Source organism: Pseudorca crassidens, chromosome 1, assembly GCF_039906515.1.
Source record: "Pseudorca crassidens isolate mPseCra1 chromosome 1, mPseCra1.hap1, whole genome shotgun sequence".
NCBI lineage: Eukaryota > Metazoa > Chordata > Mammalia > Artiodactyla > Delphinidae > Pseudorca > Pseudorca crassidens.
The window spans coordinates 898,933-920,123 of NC_090296.1; the positions used below are offsets into that span (position 1 = coordinate 898,933).

At 55.8% G+C, this 21,191-nt stretch overlaps 1 gene segment (V, D, J or C); it reads left to right on the forward strand.

Annotated features, from left to right (window-relative positions):
* LOC137225841 (immunoglobulin heavy constant mu-like) overlaps positions 1–21,191 on the forward strand; it is a 132,688-nt gene that overhangs the window by 110,537 nt on the left and 960 nt on the right. Inside the window, 5 exon segments of the C gene segment in view lie at positions 12,164–12,217; positions 17,741–18,052; positions 18,126–18,461; positions 18,704–19,021; positions 19,183–19,515. Of these exon segments, the coding sequence occupies positions 12,164–12,217; positions 17,741–18,052; positions 18,126–18,461; positions 18,704–19,021; positions 19,183–19,515 (1,353 nt within the window).

Sequence of the window (21,191 nt, forward strand, 5' to 3'; positions counted from 1 at the left end):
TCTCCCACTCTGAGGGTTGCCTTTTTGTGTTGTTTATGGTTTCCTTTACTGTGCAAAATCTTTTAAGTTTCATTAGGTCCCATTTGTTTATTTTTGTTTTTATTTCCATTTCTCTAGGAGGTGGGTCAAAAAGGATCTTGCTGTGATTTATGTCATAAAGTGTTCTGCTTATGTTTTCCTCTAAGAGTTTTATAGTGTCTGGCCTTACATTTAGGTATTTAATCCATTTTAAGTGTATTTTTGAATATGGTGTTAGGGAGGGTTCTAATTTCATTCTTTCACATGTAGCTGTCCAGTTTTCCCAGCACCACTTATTGAGGCTGTCTTTTCTCAATTGTATATTCTTGCCTCCTTTATCAAAGGTAAGGTGACCATAGGTGTGTGGGTTTATCTCTGGGTTTTCTATAGTGTTCCATTGATCTGTATTTCTGTTTTTGTGCCGGTACCATACTGTCTTGATTACTGTAGCTTTGTAGTATAGTCTGAGGTCAGGGAGCCTGATTCCTCCAGCTCCGTTTTTCTTTCTCAAGATTGCTTTGGCTATTCGGGGTCTTTTGTGTTTCCATACAAATTGTGAAAGTTTTTGTTCTAGTTCTGTGAAAAATGCCAGTGGTAGTTTGATAGGGATTGCATTGAATCTGTAGATTGCTTTGGATAGTATAGTCATTTTCACAATGTTGATTCTGCCAATCCGAGAACATGGTATATCTCTCCATCTGTTTCTACCATCTTTCATTTCTTTCATCAGTGCCTTATAGTTTTCTGCATACAGGTCTTTTGTCTCCTTAGGTATGTTTATTCCTAGGTATTTTATTCTTTTTGTTGCAATGGTAAACGGGAGTGTTTCCTTAATTTCTCTTTCAGGTTTTTCATCATTAGTGTATAGGAATGCAAGAGATTTCTGTGCATTAATTTTGTATCCTGCTACTTTGCCAAATTCATTGATTAGTTCTAGTAGTTTTCTGGTAGCATCTTTAGGATTCTATATATATAGCATCATGACATCTGCAAACAGTGACAATTTTACTTCTTCTTTTCTGATTCGGATTCCTTTTATTTCTTTTTCGTCTCTGATTGCTGTGGTTAAAACTTCCAAAACTGGGCTTCCCTGGTGGTGCAGTGGTTGAGGGTCCGCCTGCTGATGCAGGGGACACAGGTTTGTGCCCCGGTCCGGGAAGATCCCACATGCCACAGAGCAGCTGGGCCCATTAGCCATGGCCGCTGAGCCTGTGCGTCCGGAGCCTGTGCTCCACAGCAGGAGAGGCCACAACAGTGAGAGGCCCGCATTCAGCAAAAAAAAAAAAAAAAAAAAAAAACTTCCAAAACTATGTTGAATAATAGTGGTGAGAGTGGACAACCTTGTCTTCTTCCTGATCTTAGAGGAAATGGTTTCAGCTTTTCACCGTTGTGAACGATGTTGGCTGTGGGTTTGTCGTATATGGTTTGTTTGTTCTTCTTTTTCTAATTCTCTTAGGTGGTAAGTTAGGTTGTTTATTTGAGGCTTTACTTGTTTATTGAAGAAGGTCTGTATCGCTCTAAACTTCTCTTTAAGAACTGCTTTTTCTGCATCCCATAGATTTTGTATGCCTCTGCTTTCATTGCATTTGTCTCAAGGTATCTTTCAATTTCCTCTTTGATTTCATTGTTGACCCACTGGTTTTTTAGTAACTTGTTGTTTTGTTTCCACATAATCATTTTTTTTTCTCATTTCTTTTCCTGTCATTGATTTCTAGTTTCATGCTGCTGTGGTCAGAGAAGATGCATGAAATAATTTCTATACTCTTAAATTTGTTGAGCCTTGTTTTGTGCCCTAGTATATGATCAATCCTAAAGAATGTTCCACATGCGCTTGAAAAGAATGTTTATTCTGGTTTTTCTGGATGTAATGTCCTGATAATATTAATTAAGTCTAACAGTTTTATTGTATCATTTTGGATCTCTGTTGCTTTATTGATTCTCTGTCTAGAAGATCTGTCCATTGATGTGAGTAGGGTGTTAAATTCTCCTACTATTATTCTGTTCCCATTGATTTCTCCCTTTATGTCTGTTAGCATTTGTTTTATGTATTTAGGTGCTCTTATATTAGGTGCATATATGTTGATGAGTGTAATATCCTCTTCTTGTATTGATCCTTTTATCATTATATAGTGTCCTTCTTTATCTTTCTTTATGGCCTATGTTTTAAAGTCGATTTTGTCTGATATGAGTATTGCAATCCCCACTTTCTTGTCATTTCCTTTTGCATGAAATATCATTTTCCATCCTTCTCTTTCAATCTATGTGTGTCCTTTGCCCTAAAGTGGGTCTCTGGTAGACAGCATATTGTTGGATTTTGGTTTTGTAATCCAATCTGCCACTCTATGTATTTTGATTGGAGCAGTTAATCCATCGACATTTAAGGTTATTTTTGATAGATATGTATTTATGGCCATTTTAAACTTCATTTTCCAGTTGATTCTATATTTCTTCTTTGTTCCTTTTTTTTCTTTTTGTCTTCCCTTTTGTGGTTTAATGATTTCCCTTTATATTATGCTTGTGTTCTCTTCTTTTTGGTTTTTGTGAACCTACTGTATGGTTTTGACTTGTGGTTGCCCTGTTTTTTAAATATGTTAACCCCTTCTTATATCTACTTTCTTTAGACTGATATTTATGTAGGCTCAAACAACTTCTTTTAAAAAAAAATCTGCATTTTCTTACTCTCCTCCTCCATATTTTATGGTTTTTGTTTTGTTTTGTTTTGTTTTTTTGCGGTACGCGGGCCTCTCACTGTTGTGGCCTCTCCCATTGCAGAGCACAGTCTCCAGACGCGCAGGTTCAGCAGCCATGGCTCACGGGCCCAGCCGCTCCACGGCATGTGGGATCTTCCTGGACCAGGGCATGAACCCATGTCCCCTGCATCAGCAGGCAGACTCTCAACCACTGCGCCACCAGGGAAGCCCCATATTTTATGATTTTGATGTCCTCTTTTACATTTTCATACTTATCATTTTGCTGTTCATTGTGGTTATCATTGCTTTCACAAAAATTTTTTGATTTTTTAATCTGTATACTTGCTTAAATAATTTGCTTTCCAATTGTGATTTTTCTCTTTCCTATAGCTTCTTACTTCTTTTCTATTTAGAGAAGGTCTTTCAATATTTCTTTTAGGATAGGATTAGTATTGCTGTATTCTTTTAGTTTTTCCTTGTCTGGGAAATACTTTACCTCTCTTTCTATTCTAAATAATCTTGTTGGGTAGAGTATCTTAGGTTGCAGGTTTTTCCCTTTCAGAACTTTGAATATAACTTGCCACTCCCTTCTGGCCTGCAGTGTTTCTGTAGAGAAATCAGCTGATAGCCTCATGGGGGTTCCCTCATAATTAACTCTTTGTTCTTCTCTTACTGCCTTAGAATCATCTCTGTATCTTTAACTTTTGTCATTTTAATTATATCTTGGTGTAGGTCTGTTTGTTTTCATCTTGTTTGGAACCCTCTGTGCATCCTGTATCTGGAAGTCTGTTTCCTTCTTTAGGTTTGGGAAGTTTTCAACCATAATTTCTTCAAATACAACTTCAATCCCCTTTTCTCTTTCTTCTCCTTCTGTAATCCCTATTATGTGTAGATTGGCCTGCTTACATTATCCCATATGTCTCTTATATTGCTTTCATTATTTTCATTTGGCTTTCTGTCTGCTGATTTGGTTGGGTAATTTCCACTATTCTGTCCTCCAGGTCACTTATTCTTTCTTCTGCATTATTCATTCTGCTCTTCCTTGCTTTGAGCTCAACTTTCATCTCAGCAAATGAATTTTCTAATTTTTCTTGGCTTCACCTTTTAGTTTCTAGTTCCTTTTTACAGTAATCTGCATTTCTGTCAATAGCCTTTCTTAATTCCTTCAGTATTTTCATTGCTGACTTTTTGAACTTGGTGTCTGTTAGACTGAAGAAGTCTGTTTCATTGTTTGTTCCTCCAAGGGAATTCTCTTGGTCTTTTACCTGAGAGTGGTTCCTCTGCTTCATTTGCCTTATATTTCTCTTACTCTGTGAGTTTAGGAGAAACAATTATCTACTGTAGTCTTGGAGGGCTATATATGTGGGGGCGTCTCTGTGTAGCTTGTGTGGGCTTAATATTTTTTGGTACAAGGGCTGTTTTTAGTGTGGATACCTGCCACCTCTTTCCTCAGTGAGTGTTGGCTATTTTCTCCTTGATAGGAAGAGTGACTGGTGTTGTGGTGACCAAAGCCTGCACTGGATGTTGAGCAGGGCTTCCTGTTTTTTCTCTGTGGTTGTCCCAGCCCTGTTGGGGGAAGGGCCTTCTCCCTAGTTGTTGGAGTAGAAGCCCCAAGATCTGTTTCTGAGCTGCAGTCTAAGGTAGGAGGTATTGGAGTGTGCCCACTGCGAGAGGAGCCGCTGAGTATTTCTCCACTGGAGCTGTCCACCAGTAGTGTGCTCTGTGGTGTCACCTGTCACCTGTTGTGATGGCTCACAAAGTACACTGTTGCTGGCACTGCCCTTGGCCCCACCTCAACTGTGGGGATGCCAGCAATCAGCCCTGGGGTCGCTTAGGCATTGTTTTCATAAGGTCACCAGCACAGATCCACTGAAGTCAGGTCCCAGGACCACAGTGGTCATGCACCTGGACCCACTGTGAGTGTTATGGAGGCAGCTCAGACCCAGACCCGGCCCAGCCCCCGTGTGCATGTGCCCACAAAGCCCACAGCTGCTAAGGCCAGACCCACCCCAGCCGTGGGAACACCTGTTGTCTGCCTACAGGCACTGAGTTTACAAAGCTGGTGGTGGTGGTAAAGTCACAGCTCACACAGCCACGGGAAGAGGTTTCAGCCCTGCTTCCTACATCATGCAGCCCCTGGGGTTCACCTCTGTGAGGGGGCAACCTGTTGGCACACACTCCTGGAGCCCACTGAGGTGGCGTCCTGTCTAGTGCATGGAGAAAGAGGCTGCTATGGAATATCCCGCCCCACTCTTCCCTTCACGTCCCACTTAACAATGGTACTTAGCTTCTATGGCAGACCCAGTCTTCTTCCGCATACACCCTGGTTGCAGCCGTACCACACTCCAGCCCCCTCAGGCTGTCTCCACACAGCCAACACCAGTCCTCTCCCCAGGTCTGACCTCCGAAGCCTAACCTTCAGCATCCAGCCCCTGCCTATACCAACAGAAGTACGTCTCAGACTGGGACACTCAGAGCAATGGCAAGTTCTGTCTGTACAGGTCTCCCTCTGTTCTGCCTGCCACAAACCAGTTGCTGCACTCTCCTCCAAACCTCTGAAGCACCCCCCACTACCTGCCAGCTGATCTCACTGGTGAGGGGTCTTCCCAGGGTGTGGGAACCTTTCCTCTTTTACAGCTCCTTCCCAGGGGTGCAGGTCACATCCCGCTTCCTCTTTTTTTCTCTTCTTTTATTCTACCCGGTTATGTGGAGGTCTTTCTTGTCCTTTCATGTGTCTGAGGTCTTCTTCCAGTGCTCAGTAAAGTGTTCTGTGAGAATTGTTCCATATGTAGGTGGTTTTGATGTATCTGTAGGAGGAGGTGAGCTCCACATTCTTCTACTCCACCATCTTGATTCCCTCTTTGTTATCCATCTTTTTATAGACGAGGGAACTCAAGTCTCAGGGCATTTATGTGAGTTTTCCAGGGGAAGGCTGTAGTAAATGTGGACCCGGAGTTGACTGTGACTCTGCAGACACAGAAGTCCTGATCCTTCCTGCTGCAAGAGGAGTGGGTCGGGTCCACACACTGCAGGGGCTGCAGGGAATTGGTGTGGCTCAGAGCAGATGCAGCACCACCAGCAGAAAAGCAACTCACCGTATGTGGGCTAACTGCAGTGAGTCAGTGATGGAGGGGGCGGCGCATTTGGATATGAAGGCCAGCACATCATCAGGTCTTCAGAGGGGGCTCTTCCTGTTCTGGAATCTGAGGGAGCCATGTTTCCTGGTTCTGTTCATCCCTAGACCTCATCCACAGAAAAGCCACTTTCTCCAGCACAGTGTGGGTGCCAGAACCAACGGTCATTGGGAGCCTTCCAAGAATTCCAAGGGCGATGTGCTCTTCTCCCTTCCTTTCACCTTCAGCTGGAAATTTACGACGGCAGGGGTCTGTGGGAACAATGTGGAAGGAGTTCATGGCAGGAAAGAACCTCAAACTCCAAGTCAAGAAAGCCCTAAGGAGAAAAGCTGGCGAACTGCCGCAAACATGCATAAGGCTTGGCAGTGCCAACAAACGCATGCAAGCAAATGCACACAGCGATGACGGGCCAGCTGTCGGGCACCCTCCCTGTCCCGTATGGTGAGGGGGATTGCCTGACACCCTTGGCCCCACCTAAGGCTATGGATGCCCCCTCTGGGGACTGTTGGCCAAGCACTGACCTTGACCTGATGTACTGTAACCTTAGGGCAAAGGAGGGGTGAAGGGGGTGTCATGATCCCTGAGACTTTGTTGAAGATCCAGGTCACTGTACTGAAGGGACAGGCATGTCCCTCTGTCAAAGGCATGCTGCCATCAGGATCTGAACCCCAGGAGCTCCTGCGCCCATCACTGAAAACCCACGGACGTTGCTCACCCCCTTTCCTGTGGCAGCTCCCAGGGGCAACCAGCCTGTGCCAGGCAGAAAGAAGAGGCTAAAATGAAGTGCTCGTAGAGCAGCTCAACCTCCCCAGATCTCCCAGAGGAGGGTGTTCCCGGGTGCAGGGACTGCACAGTCAGGGGAGGCTGTGGACGCAGCATCGTTCTTGACATGGAGGTGTGGGAGCAGCCGGGGCTTCTCTTCTTGCATAAAAGGCCAGGCTGCAATGAGAGTGCATTTGTTCCTGCCCTTCCTTCCTGCCGCAGGTGCTGTGGGAGCCCTTCATGCTTCTAACCATGGCAGCAACTCTGCAGTCATGAGGGAACGGCCAAGACATCCTCAGAGACACAGCCCGCCACCCCCGTGTCCTCAGCACTGAGCAAGTTCCCACCCCAGCTCCTCGTTCTGTGGGGAGGCCAGCCAGCTTTGGTTGTCCTGTTGAAGATCAGGCCTGCTGTCCCCTGTAGCTGGAGGTGTCCTTCCCGTAGAGTGTGGTGACACTCCCAGTCAGTGTCCTCCTCCCAGGACCGTGGGGGAACTTAGGAGACTTCTCAAAACTTTAACCACGCCCCCCACTGCCTCTTCTGGGTTGTAGGGGTGGAGGGGGGAACAGGCCAGCAGGCACTAGAATCTTTTGTTCATTTTTTGACTACTGCCTTTTGAAATTTATAGCATGTGTTGGTGTCCCCCCACACTTACTAAAAAATTTTTGTAAGTTGTTACCTTTTTCTCTGGTTTTTTCCCTTTTTTGCTCATGTCCTTGGGTATTAAAAGAGGTAATTCCTGTTTCTTTTCCTTTTTTTTAAGATGTTTCTTTTATGTGGACAATGTTTAAAGTCTTTATTGAATTTGTTATAATGTTGCTTCTGTTTTATGTTTGTTCTTTTGGCCGTGAGGCATGTGGGATCTTAGCTCCCCAACCAGGGATCAAACACGCACCCCCTTCACATTGGAAGGTGAAGTCTTAACCACTGGACCGCCAGGGAAATCCGCCTGTTTCTTTTCCCTTTGGTAACGTCTTGCAACTCTTGATTTGTTGGCTGAAGCAACCGCGTGCCCTTGTATGCCTTCTGAACTGATCAATGAAGCACCAAGCACTTTTTCCTCTCGTGTTTTTGCCCATAAGGACCTTCCTTCTGGAGCAAAATGTCCAGAGACCAGTTCCCCAAGGGTGGAGGCCGTCAGAAGCCGAATCTCAGATACAAAGCACTCCCCGCACAAACATGAGGAAGGTCCTCCTCACTTGCCAAAGTGCACCCGCATTCTGGCCATCTGGTCTACCACAGTGCCAGCTCTAGGAAAACAGGACCCTGGAGTGGGATTAGCTCACCAAGGCTGCAGGGCCATGGAGAGCCCTGGGCCCAGCCGCAGCCCCCGCCCTTAAGCAAGGCCTCCGATCACCCAAGCACATGTCATCTCTGACTTCTCCATCTCCTGGACACTGTGATCCAGAAGTTCAAGGAGCACAGGGAATGTTGTTCCCACCTGCCTCCCGTCGCGGACATCAAGGCCAGGAGCCATCTGTAGCTCACTGGCTATTTACTGAGGTAATTGCATGGATGTGTCCTGACTCTAATGAGGCAGCTGAGTGACCAGGGCACCCTGGCCTCAGGGGTCCAGTCCTCAGCTTGACTGCAACTCCTGCTCAGGACAGCCCAGCTGTCCTGGGAGATGCCAGCCCGGCTGTCCTGGGAGATACCTTCCCAGCCACCTGCTCCAGAGTGGGGTGGGGGCACCTTATGGGACACAGCTGTGGGCAGAAGCTGGGAGACTGACTCAGCATGGCCAATGGGCCCAGTTCTGGCCACCGCATTACAGAGACCCAGACGCCTCACCTGGCACTCGCTGGGGCACACACTTGTAACACACATGTCCTTTCTCTGGCACATGCTTGAAGTGGGTGGGGGCAGGAGCGGCATCCCAGGACTTGGCCATGGGATGCTATAGCAGGAGCCCAGCCTGGGCATGAGCACAGCCAGCCATGTGGCCTGCAGGCTCCAGACCCACCACTGCTGCCCTGACCCAAGTTCTGCACACCATTGCCAGGAAGGGGGGCCGGGGCAGCCTTTCTCTGAAGGGCTCAAAAAGCTCTGCCGAAGCCAGATCCTGCCACACCTGGGGGCCAAGGGGACATGCCAGCCCCCAAGGGCAGAGCTGCACTCTCCACAGGGTACACGATATTGCAGACTGGCTGATCCTCTGCTGTGCTGAAGAGACAGGGCCCGGGCTGGGTGGGGCCTGAGACACGGGGCTGGAGGAGAGGGGCTGGCAGGGCACGGTGGGCACCTCCCCTCCCCCAGGCAAAAAACCAGATGGCTGGAAGGCCAGAGCAGACATTTCCTGGAGGGCCTGGCACAGCCCCACCCCCCATTTCCTTAAAGGGAGATCAGAGGCCCTGGAGCACAGGGAGAGACTCTCAAAAAGGCTCCCCATCCTTCAGCCTCTTTGCTGAGCACACAGGCCACCTTTAAATCAGGCTACATCCAACCACCTGCCATTCTCCTCCAGGCACAGGGCCCAGCCTCTGGGTCTTGGGGTCAGCTGGACTCACACACACACACACACACAGACTTCCCCACATGCTATCCACTGACGCCTCCCACAGCAAGCCTCCAGGGCATCATCACCCCCTCCCAGTCCCCAGCCATGTCTGTGCCCTTCTGTCCACCCCTGGCAGTGGTCCATGGGCGAGCACGCCCACCACACTTACACCTGGCCTCTGGGCACCTGTGAGCATCTCCCCTCCGTGAGGGCCCACACTTGGCACACCTGTGGGTCCTGGCACCCCAGCCCCAGGTTCAACGCTGCTGAGTGCAGGCCTCCTCTTCCCCTCCCCTGGGGCCCCCCAGGGTTCACGCAGCTCTGGGAGGGGGAATCCACTCCTTTAGACCATCATGCCCCTCCCCTCGCACCCTCCCTCCAGCCAGGGCCATCAAAAGAGCTGAGACCCTCCCCGAGGACCAGCAGCCATGGGACATGGCAGGGATCCGACCGTGTGGGCACACAGTGGTCCAGCATCAGCACAGCCCCAGCCCCCCTGGAGCCCCGTTACCACAGAGGGCAGCGAAAGTCCTCACAGTGCTAACAAAGGGGCTGCTGCCAGCGCCACAGCTGCGACCAGAGAGACCCTGACAGACCCCCCAGGGCACGCCGGCAGGAGCCAGCCACCTTGCGGTCAGCAACGGCCCAGGACCCCGCCCACTGCCATGGCAGGGCTTTCTCCACCTGAGAACCTAGGTCCAGTGCAGGTGGGCGCGAGACAGCCTTGAATATGCTCTCATTTCTAAAAGAAAAAGGAAACCACGCAGGCAGCCTTCAACACTTGCAGGATTATTAGCAGAGCGGCAAATAATCTGTAACCAGCCCAGGAATGAGTGTGGGGACTGGTGGGCAGGGGTCTCCCGTGGGCCCTGTGGCTGACCTGTCCCAGCTCCACCTCGCCCGCTGCCCGCCTTGGGGCTCTGGCCGAGCCAGGAACCACAGTGCTAGCTGGGGCCATGGTGACTGACAACTTTACAAAACCCCTGGGCAGAGAGGCCCCAGGGCAGCTGGGTCCTCGCCCTGAGGGCTCACAGTTGGGTGCACAAGGGGGGCGGGTAGGGAGCCCGAAGAAGGAGTGTCACATGTGCCACCTGGGAAGGTGAAGGGACTTTCCAGGAGGGCACGAGATGGGACACGTTCCAGGCAAGGGACTGGGTCCCTGAGGCCTGGGGAAGGGGTACTGGGTTGAGGGGAGCCCAGCTGGGAATTGAGGAGGGCTGGGCGGCCCTGAGCCTCCGAGCAGCAGGCTGCACAGAAGGCCAAAGGGAAAACGTGACCTCGTGGGAGCAAAGCAAGTCAGGGGTCTGGAGGATGTCCAGTCCCAGACCACGGGGTTCTGGCGGGAGGGTGCTTGCAGGGGCAGGGGCTGGGCGGTCTCTTCAAGCAGGGAGCAGACCTTCCAGCTCCTGGGGGCTCCCTGGGGAGCCTGGGTGCAGGTCTCTGGGCCCCCCAGCACGGGGCCAGCTCACTGTGCCTATATGCTAACTTTGACCTCTGGGGCCAGGGGACCCTGGTCACCGTCTCCTCGGGTGAGGGTCCCCCACGGCTGCTCCGCCTGAGCCGTGGGCCAGGTCCCTGGGGTCTGTGGCTGCGCCACCACTGCCTGTGGTCCCATTCGGGACCAGGCCTGGGAGCTGACAGAGCCCCTGGAGGTGAGCCAGCTGGGAGCTGGGCCAAGAGGCCCTGGGACAGGGGCGGCTGGGAGGGAGGAGCCCTGAGCAGAGCTTCCCCAGGGCCGGGGCCTGTGTGCGTCAGGGCGACCAGAACCGCTTCAGCGCTTGGGGCCAGGGCACCCAGGCCACCATCTCCTCGGGTGAGATGGCTCTCTGCCTCCTCTGTCCTGGGCCAGGGGAAAACCTCCAGAGAGTCCTTGGCCTGTGTGGGACACTCGGGGGTCCCCGGGGGGAGGCTGCTCCTGAGGCCATCTGCCTCCCCGTCCTGCGGAAATGGGACCTCTGCTGGTGGAACAGTCTGGACGGAGCGGGTTCTGCGCCCGGGGCCGCAGAGACCTGGGGGTAGGGCTTCGGGTGGGACCAGGAGGCTGCCAGGGGCTTGGGTTTTTGTACACCTCCCAACGGGGCCCATGGCATTGTGACAACTGGTTACCTGGGGCCAGGGGCTCCTGGTCACCGTCTCCTCAGGTGAGTCCTCACCAGCCCTCCTGCCTCACTTTCTCTGAGACTTTTTTGCTGCATTTGGGGGGAAAACGAGGCTGTCTGGGTCTCAGGTCTAGATGGGGGGCTCGGAAAGAGGGCTGAGGGGGCCCAGGCTCACCCCAGCGGGGAGCAGAGGTTCCAGACGCCCTCTCTGGATGGGCTCTGCAGCCAGAGCTTTCCCTGGGGGTCTCAGCCACCCGGGGGCTCTGGGCTCCCAAGGTCCCCAGCCCTGCCGGCCACAGTAGGTGCTGTGCGAGGTGGCCCGGCGGTCTTGGCCGGCCACCAGTTATTGCTCGGGGTCCCGGCATAGTTGTCACAGTGTGACAACTGGTATGACCCCTGGGGCCAGGGGCTCCTGGTCACCGTCTCCTCAGGTGAGTCCTCAGCCCCTCCACACTTCCACCGCACTTGGGGAGACCCGTGGTGTCAGGGTCTCAATGTCAGAGGCGCGGGGCACTTTGGAGGACCGGAAAGGGAGCCAGGGAGAGGGTCCCCATAAAAGGGGCCCAGAGATGGACCTCCCTGCCCCAAGGACGCCGCAGTGCAGGGACAGCCAAGGCAGCTCCTTTGGCTGGTCTGGCCATTTGATTCGAGCATCACCGCGTCACCAGGGGCTTCCGTCAGCTTTCTGGGGCAGGCGGCTGGCTGTTTGATGTTGATTGGACTTCTGAGTTTGAGTTAAGGATTCGTGATTCATGGTCAGGCAGCCTAGGCGGGCAGTGGTCTGGCTTCTGGGCGCCAGGCTGGGATGTGGCGTCTCCGGGTCAGCCTGGAGGGGGCAGGGCCATCAGAGGGTTCCGGGGCCCTCCGGATAAGTGACTCGGACCGTCGGCTCCCCGGGCGCCATGGGGCCATGCCGGGCCCCCGAGGTTTTTGTGAGGTGAAGCTGGAGATCCCACCACAGTGATTACTGCGGTATAGACGCCTGGGGCCAAGGGATCGATGTCACCGTCTCCTCAGGTAAGAATGGCCCCTCCAGGGCCTTTATTTTCTGCTCCTGTCTCTGGGGTTTCTGGGCATCGCCGTCTGGTCCTCAGGACGTGTCTGTGTCCACCGGGGGACTGGGCAGACTGGCCAGGAGGGGACCAGGACCAGGCGCCCTAGGGATTTCAGAGCCTCTGGATTTTCTGATGTCTTTCAAAAATTGGAATACTGCCGGCATTCAAGAGGCGGCTGCAGGCGGGAAGGGCCACCTGTGGGGGAGTCCCAGGACCCCCTCGGCGGCAGGACAGTTTGGTCTATGGCAAGAGATAATTTGGCTGCTACAATCATAGAGTCAGTTGAGGACTGTGCCTTGATGATTGTGTTTCTAGAACCACAGGAATGCCACATGTGGAAGGCATAGTGAAATATCCTCTTCAGATATGAGGTGTGCTCTGCGCTAGATTGTAATTCAAATTCTTTATTGGTTAGGATTAGAATTGTCTGGGTGAGGATGGACGTGTAGTGTCCCGATCTTGGTGAGAGCGGGGTGCCCCAGCCCCCCGAAAGGAAGAGCCTCGGGAGGTTACAGGTACCGGGCTTTGTGGGGACACTTGCTAAGAGAAAGATACATGTTCATCGTAAGAGGCACGCTTACAAAATACTAAAAGGCAGGATATGCTTCAAGGGGGTCCTGATGATCAGGAAAATTGTGACTTTAGTGAGAGACTGTTAATGTATTTTAAATTTTATCATTCAATTAACAACTGTGAATCCTGTCTTTGGGGAGTTGATAGGGGTGCAAGTTTGGCCGAGGAGTAGTAACTCGGTACTGTCGGCCCCCTGCCCTGTTTCAAGGCTGAGTTTTGGCAACAATAAATTCGGCTTATTTTTTTAATTAATTGGTGGTGCTGAGTTAGTCAAGATGGCCGCGTGTGGGGCTGGCCCCCTGCAGCAGGTGGCAGGAAGCAGATGAGCCGAGAGTCTATTTCAGGAAGCAAGAAAACACAGTTGGTGCATTTTTAGCTCATGGCCACCAAGGTGTGGTTTGGTGAGGGTGTTGCGCGGCCCACAGAACTGAAAATGTTCCACTGAACGCAACAACACCTGGAAAATTTGCATTTCTAAATTAAGGCAAAGATGTTGACAGAAACTAGAAGGTTCCCCTTTTCACTATTTGAATCTATTTCAGTTTTAGCTTATCGACTGCTCGTTTATGTTCCTTTTCAAAGTAAATATTTAAGAAAGTAAATAGTCTTAGGTGCATTTTATCAGTGCATTCGTATAATGTTCTAATGGGGTATTCCTTCAAGGTAATTAATCCCAAACCATCCTCCGATGCCCTGAAGCACTGTTTTCACTATGAGTGTGCCCACGGTCTTTAGCCGGTCGATTTTCTCTTCGTGACTAAGAAACACTCTGGTATTCTGATACGGTTGCCCTCCTTTCAGTATTTTTCAAGACCACTTTGCAGGTACCCAGCTCAGGACAGATTTTAGGTGAAATGTGGGCGTTCGTCATGAAGTATTTCAGTTCACCATGTTGGTTGGCGGATTGAGGAGACGCAGGCGGGTGTGAGTCCGGAAGGACTCAGGACGCTTTGGAAGGGCCGTCTCTGTTCTGAGTCATCGGCCCAGCCAGCATCTTAGTGGAAGGAGCTCCCGTGGAGGGTCCGAGAGCGGGTGCCTCCAGGCCCGCCGTGGCTGGGGGTCTCCTGGGACCACCCGGAGCAGGGGATGGCAGTCCTGGCTTCTGCCACCGGCCAGTGGGCTAGTGGTGAATCAGCCGTTTTTAAGGGATTTGGAGGAATTCTTCCAGGCCAAAGACCCCCCGGGACTTGCCCGTGACCGGGAGCCTGGAAAGGTAAGAGGAAGGCTGCCAGCGCTGCCGGATGTGCTGCTCCGGGAAATCTGTATGAAACGGTTTTGTTTTCGCTCGAAGGGGAATCAGTCTTTGACTACTGCCTGTGTGGGCCCGGGTGCTTCACACACCAGGGCACCCCTTACCGTGTCCTCGCTTAAGCGGGAAAGGCGCCTCTGGGTTTTAGATCGTTGCTGTGCACTGGAAAGCAGCCTCCGCAGAGCTTTGGGATAAAGAGCACAGCTGTGCGCGGCAATTCACAAAAAATGCGTTTCCCGTCATTGTTAATGAGGATTTTTCCTGGAGGGGATTTTGTCAAGTCGGACTCATTTGAGACTCGGGAGTGAGAGGAACTGGGGCCACGGGCACGTGCCCGGGAAGGCCAAGGCGCCGAGGGAAGCGTCCCCGAGGCTCTCCTCTCCCCGGAGAAGCCACGCTGCCCATTCCAGAGAGGCTGGGACCGTCCTTCTGATGAGGGCAAATGCGCCTAGGCTCTTGCAAGATGCTTTAGGGAGTGTAAAGTCGCCAGCAAGCATTATCCCAGGGAGCCGAGGAAGGTGGTGGCTGACACTGCTGGGAGCCGAAGCCGGCCGGGCCCGGGGCAGGCACGGAGGAATCGGGTGCCCAGTGGGAAGGGGAGGGCAGGGACTCCGGGGAGAGGAGAGAGCAAGGGGCACAAAGGGACCTGACCCCGGGCCCAGCCCAGCTGTGCGGGATTCCTGGACCGGGTGCCTTAGCCGAGGCAAGTGGGTCTGGTGCTTTCTGGCTAGAACCACTGGGCTTTCAGGGCTGTGCAGGGCTACCCTGGGCTGCCCATAGCAGGCCTGAGCTGAGCTGGACAAAACCGGACTGAACCGGGCTTTCTGAGCTGAGCTGGATTGGACTGAGCTGAGCCGGGCTTAGTGGGGCTGAACTGGGCTGAGCTGAGCTGGGCTGAGGTGAGCTGAGCTGGGCTGGGCTGAGCTGAGCTGGGCTGAGCTGAGTTGGGCTGGGCTGAGCTGGGCTGAGCTGGGCTGTGCTGAGCTGGGCTGAGCCAGGCTGAGCCGGGCTGAGCCGAGCTGGGCTGAGCTGGGCTGAGCTGGTCTGGGCTGGGCTGAGCTGGGGTGAGCTGGTCTGGGCTGAGCTGAGCTGGGTTGAGCTGGGCTGAGCTGGGCTGAGCTGAGCTGAGCTGAGCTGGGGTGGGCTGTGCTGAGCTGTGCTGAGCTGGGCTATGCTGAGCTGAGCTGAGCTGGGCTGAGCTGGGCTGAGCTGAGCTGGGCTGGGCTGAGCTGAGCTGGGCTGGGCTGAGCTGGGCTGAGCTGGGCTGTGCTGGGCTGAGCTGAGCTGGGCTGGGCTGAGCTGAGCTGGGCTGAGCTGAGTTGGGCTGGGCTGAGCTGGGCTGAGCTGGGCTGTGCTGAGCTGGGCTGAGCCAGGCTGAGCCGGGCTGAGCCGAGCTGGGCTGAGCTGGGCTGAGCTGGTCTGGGCTGGGCTGAGCTGGGGTGAGCTGGTCTGGGCTGAGCTGAGCTGGGTTGAGCTGGGCTGAGCTGGGCTGAGCTGAGCTGAGCTGAGCTGGGGTGGGCTGTGCTGAGCTGTGCTGAGCTGGGCTATGCTGAGCTGAGCTGAGCTGGGCTGAGCTGGGCTGAGCTGAGCTGGGCTGGGCTGAGCTGAGCTGGGCTGGGCTGAGCTGGGCTGAGCTGGGCTGTGCTGGGCTGAGCTGAGCTGGGCTGGGCTGGGCTGAGCTAAGCTGGGCTGAGCTGGGCTGAGCTGGCCTGGGCTGTGCTGAGCTGGACTGAGCTGGGCTGGGCTGAGCTGAGCTGGGCTGAGCTGAGCTGAGCTGAGCTGGGCTGGGCTGGGCTGGGCTGAGCTGGGCTGAGTTGAGCTGGGCTGAGCTGGGCTGTGCTGAGCTGGGCTGAGCTGGGCTGAGCTGGGCTGAGCTGGGCTGGGCTGAGCTGGGCTGAGCTGGGCTGGGCTGAGCTGGGCTGAGCTGGGCTGGGCTGGGCTGGGCTGAGCTGAGCTGAGCTGAGCTGAGCTGGGCTGTGCTGAGCTGGGCTGAGCTGGGCTGAGTTGAGCTGGGCTGAGCTGGGCTGTGCTAAGCTGGGCTGAGCTGGGCTGAGCTGGGCTGTGCTGAGCTGTGCTAAGCTGGGCTGAGCTGGGCTGGGCTGAGCTGGGCTGAGCTGGGCTGGGCTGAGCTGGGCTGAGCTGAGCTGGGCTGTGCTGAGCTGTGCTGAGCTGGGCTGAGCTGGGCTGAGCTGGCCTGTGCTGAGCTGGGCTGTGCTGAGCTGGGCTGTGCCGAGCTGGGCTGAGCTGGGCTGAGCTGAGCTGGGCTGTGCTGAGCTGTGCTGAGCTGGCCTGAGCTGGGCTGAGCTGGGCTGAGCTGAGCTGGGCTGTGCTGAGCTGTGCTGAGCTGGCCTAAGCTGGGCTGAGCTGAGCTGAGCTGAGCTGAGCTGGGCTGAGCTGAGCTGAGCTGGGCTGAGCTGGGCTGAGCTGGTCTGGGCTGAGCTGGGCTGAGCTCGTCTGGGCTGAGCTGAGCTGGGCTGGGCTGAGCTGGGCTGAGCTGGGCTAAGCTGGATGGGCTGAGATGGGCTGAGCCGGGCTGAGCTGGGCCGATCGGGGCTTAGCTGGATGGGCTGAGCTGAGCTGATCCAGGCTGAACTGGATGAGCTGAGCTGGGCTGAAATGGGTTGAGCTGGGTTGATTTGCACTGAACTGGGCTGAACGGGGCTGAGCTGGGCTGAGCTGGGCTGAGCTGGGCTGAGCTGAGCTGGGCTGTGCTGAGCTGTGCTGAGCTGGCCTGAGCTGGGCTGAGCTGGGCTGAGCTGAGCTGGGCTGTGCTGAGCTGTGCTGAGCTGGCCTAAGCTGGGTTGAGCTGAGCTGAGCTGAGCTGAGCTGGGCTGAGCTGAGCTGAGCTGGGCTGAGCTGGGCTGAGCTGGTCTGGGCTGAGCTGGGCTGAGCTGAGCTGAGCTGGGCTGAGCTGGGCTGAGCTCGTCTGGGCTGAGCTGAGCTGGGCTGGGCTGAGCTGGGCTGAGCTGGGCTGAGCTGGGCTAAGCTGGATGGGCTGAGATGGGCTGAGCCGGGCTGAGCTGGGCCGATTGGGGCTTAGCTGGATGGGCTGAGCCGAGCTGATCCAGGCTGAACTGGATGAGCTGAGCTGGGCTGAAATGGGTTGAGCTGGGTTGATTTGCACTGAACTGGGCTGAACGGGGCTGAGCTGGGCTGAGCTGGGCTGAGATGGGCTGAGCCGGGCTGAGCTGAGCTGAGCTGGATGGGCTGAGCTGGGCTGAACTGGGTTGAGCTGGGTTGAACTGCACTGAACTGGGCTGAGCGGGGCTGGGCTAACCAAGGGGGACTGAGATGGGTCCCGCAGAAGTGGACTGGCTGGGCTGGCTCGACTTGGACGAGCTGCTTTGGGAGGGTTTAACCTCAGCTGAGCCCTGGGAGTCACGCTGGGCCGTCCTGGCTGCTCTGGGCCGACCTCAGTGACCTGCTTGTGCTGAGGACCAGTGGAGTTGAGTCTGCATCATCCTCACCGATGACCTTCAGACCCTCCCTCCGACCCCAGACCCCCAGCCTGGGCCCAGTGTGGCTGAGCCAGGGGCAGTGAGGCCGCGCCGGCTCCACTGTCCCAGAGGGAAGGCGGGTCGCCCGAACACCCGACCTACCGGCAGGGCACGAGAGACACTTCTCACGCCCCCTTTCTCTTTTGTCCTCCTCTCGGGTCCTCAGGGAGCCCATCTGCCCCGATTCTCTTCCCCCTGGTCTCCTGCGTGAACTCCCAGTCTGATGAGAACCTGGTGGCCCTGGGCTGCCTGGCCCGGGACTTCTTGCCCAGCTCCATCAGCTTCTCCTGGAGCTACAGTAACAGCACCAGCATCAGCAGCCTGAACATCCACAGCTTCCCGGCCGTCCTGCGGGAGGGCAAGTACGCGGCCTCCTCCCAGGTGCTCCTGCCTTTCTCAAGCATCCCCCAGGGCTCCGAAGAGCACCTGCTGTGCAGCGTCAAGCACCCCAACGGCGACCTGTCAGTGCCTGTCCCAGGTGAGCCGGGCTCCTCCCGCGGCCGGGGGTGGGGTCAGGCCAGGCGCAGCTGACACCTTGTCCTTCTCTGCAGGTCTGGTACCTGGCATGCCACCCAACGTGGTCGTCTTCATGCCCCCCCGAGACGCTTTCTCCGGCAACCCCCAGCGCACGTCCAGGCTCATCTGCCAGGCCACAGACTTCAGACCCAAGCAGATCTCCTTTTCCTGGTTTCGTGACGGAAAGCGGGTGGTGTCTGGCATCAGCGAAGGCCCAGTGGAGACTGTACAGTCCTCATCCGTGACCTTCAGGACCTACAGCATGCTGACCATCACGGAGAGCGAGTGGCTCAGCCAGAGCGTGTTCACCTGTGAGGTGGACCACAGAGAGGGGACCGTCCAGAAGAACGTGTCCTCTGTGTGCGGCTCCCGTGAGTGCAGCCCCCGGGCTGGGTGGGGACCCTCACACAGGTCTGCATACACCGCTCCCGACGTGCCAGCAGCGTCCTGAGCCTTGGCTTCTCAGAGCGGCCCAGGGCAGGGAGGGGCTGTGTGCGGGGCAGCTGGGGGGACCCTGGGCTCACGAGGGACGCAGACAGCTCGGCGCCTGCTCTTTGGGCCGCACTGTTCCTCCGCCTGATTTCACTCCAACCAACTCTCTTCCCACCTCCAGCCCTGCCCTCCCACGTCAGGATCTTCACCATCCCCCCGTCTTTCGCTGGCATCTTCCTCACCAAGTCAGCCAAGCTTTCCTGCCTGGTCACAGACCTGACCACCTATGACAGCCTGAGCATCTCCTGGACCCGCCAGAATGGCGAGGCCCTGCAGACCCACACCAACGTCTCCGAGAGCCACGCCAATGGCACATTCAGCGCCGTGGGTGAGGCCTCTGTCTGCGTAGAGGAATGGGAGTCTGGAGAAAGGTTCACGTGCACGGTGACCCACACAGACCTGCCCTCGCCACTGAAGCGCGACATCTCCAGGCCCACAGGTGAGCCTGCACTGGCCTCCTTCCCTCCGCCCCGGGCTCTCCCACAGCTTCTGGGGTCTGAGGACAACGAGGCGGGACCAGGAGAACCCCTGCGCTCCCCGTCGTCCAGGATGGATCCCTCTCGCCCACGACCCGATCTCACCACCGTGTCTCCCCCACAGAGGTCGCCAAGCACATGCCGTCCGTGTACGTGCTGCCACCAACACGGGAACAGCTGAGCCTGCGGGAGTCCGCCTCCGTCACCTGCCTGGTGAAGGGCTTCTCGCCCGCGGACGTGTTCGTGCAGTGGCTGCAGAAGGGGCAGCCCATGTCCTCCGACAAGTACGTGACCAGTGCCCCGGCGCCCGAGCCCCAGGTCCCTGGCGCCTACTTCGTGTACAGCATCCTGACGGTGAGCGAAGAGGACTGGAACAGCGGGGAGACCTACACCTGCGTCGTGGGCCACGAGGCCCTGCCCCACATGGTGACCGAGAGGACCGTGGACAAGTCCACCGGTAAACCCACCCTGTACAACGTGTCACTGGTCATGTCCGACACGGCCAGCACCTGCTACTGACCACCCGGCCGCCCACTCAGGCCGGGGCCAGAGCCCCTGGGTGACCGTCGCTGTGTGTGTGCATGCGTGCGTGCAAACTAACCATGTCAGTGGGTGAGATGTTGCATTTTATAAAAATTAGAAATAAAAAGATCCGTTCAAAAGACGCTGGTTGTGAGTGAGCGGTGCTCTCCCCGCAGGGGCCATGGCTGTGCTGCCCCCGCCCAGCAGACCGCCCTCCCCCACCGCCCTCGCCCCCGCCTCTGCACGGGCCTCCGACCCAGCCCTGGAAGCCCTGGTGCCCCTTGCAGAATGCTCACAGCAAGCCAAGCCTATACTCACTGCTCCTCTAGCTGCTTCTTCAGCCACACCGGGGGCACACGGGTGTGCAACACGTGCATGCGCATGCACGCACACAGCCACATACATACACGCAGAGACACACATGCATGTGGGCACGCACACAGAGAGACACGTGTGTGCGCGGACACACAGGCACGGACACACAGGCAGGCACGCACATGGACAGAGACATGGATGCACGTGACACAGACACATATGTGATGGACATGGCACACACACAAAGACATGGACACATGCACACGTGGACACACAGAGACCTACACAGATACACAGGTACACACACACACGCACGCACAGTCACAGGCACACATAGGCACGTGCACATGGGCGCTCACACACAGACACACCTGCATGCTCGTGGACAAGTCGTGGGCACGCAGACACACGCTGAGACATGCACACACAGACATATGGACACACACACACCGATGTGCTTGTGCACACACACGGCACACGCACAGGCTTGCACACACGGACACAGATGCCGACCCTCGCACAGCCGTCACCACTCGGTGCCTCTTGGCAGACGCGCCCGCCCCCGCCGGCGGTGTTCCTCTGCACCACTCTGGCTGCCGGGCCGCGCCCAAGCTCTGCTTGTCCTTCTGTCTCAGCTTGGGGGTGTGTCCACGGGCCGGCCCATCCTGGACTCCTGCCATGGCCACCGTCCCCAGCCCCAGGGTAGCGGGCTCCAAGGCCCACCATGGCCCGGCCAGCTGCAGTTCCTCAGGATGGCGCGGGCCCATGCCCCGGAGGGGTGCCTCTCCCGCTCCCGGTCCAGGGCCTTGTGAGGGCGGCAGTGCCCCCATCCCCTCCCGCTGTGAAGAGGCAGCGGGAGGCTGTCCCAGGAGGGGCCTCCTTGGAGTAGGAAGCTGCAGGGGCCCTGTCTGCAAACACTGGCCTGGAAATGGTGGGCACAGAGCCGGGTGGGCAGGGAGGGGAGTGGGGGCCGAGCAGGTCTCCTGGGTCCAGCTCACCACCGCCCCTCCAGGCTGCCTCCCGACCCTCCTGGGCTCCTGGCCCTTTAGGGGCCTGAGCCCCAGAGGACCCCAGGGTCTCTCAGTGCGGGGGCTGCAGACCCCACAGAATGTCCTCCGCCTGTCGTCCTAATGTCTCCCTCCCTGGGGGCTCAGGGTCTGTCTGGCCCCTTGGTCCCCCAGCCTTGAGTGCTGGTGGGGCAGACAAGCCAGCCAGTGCCCCACACGGCCTCTCCCGTGTGCCATTGGCCCCAAGAAGGAGAGGGAGGGAGGCTGGAAGGACGGGCCTCTCAGCACA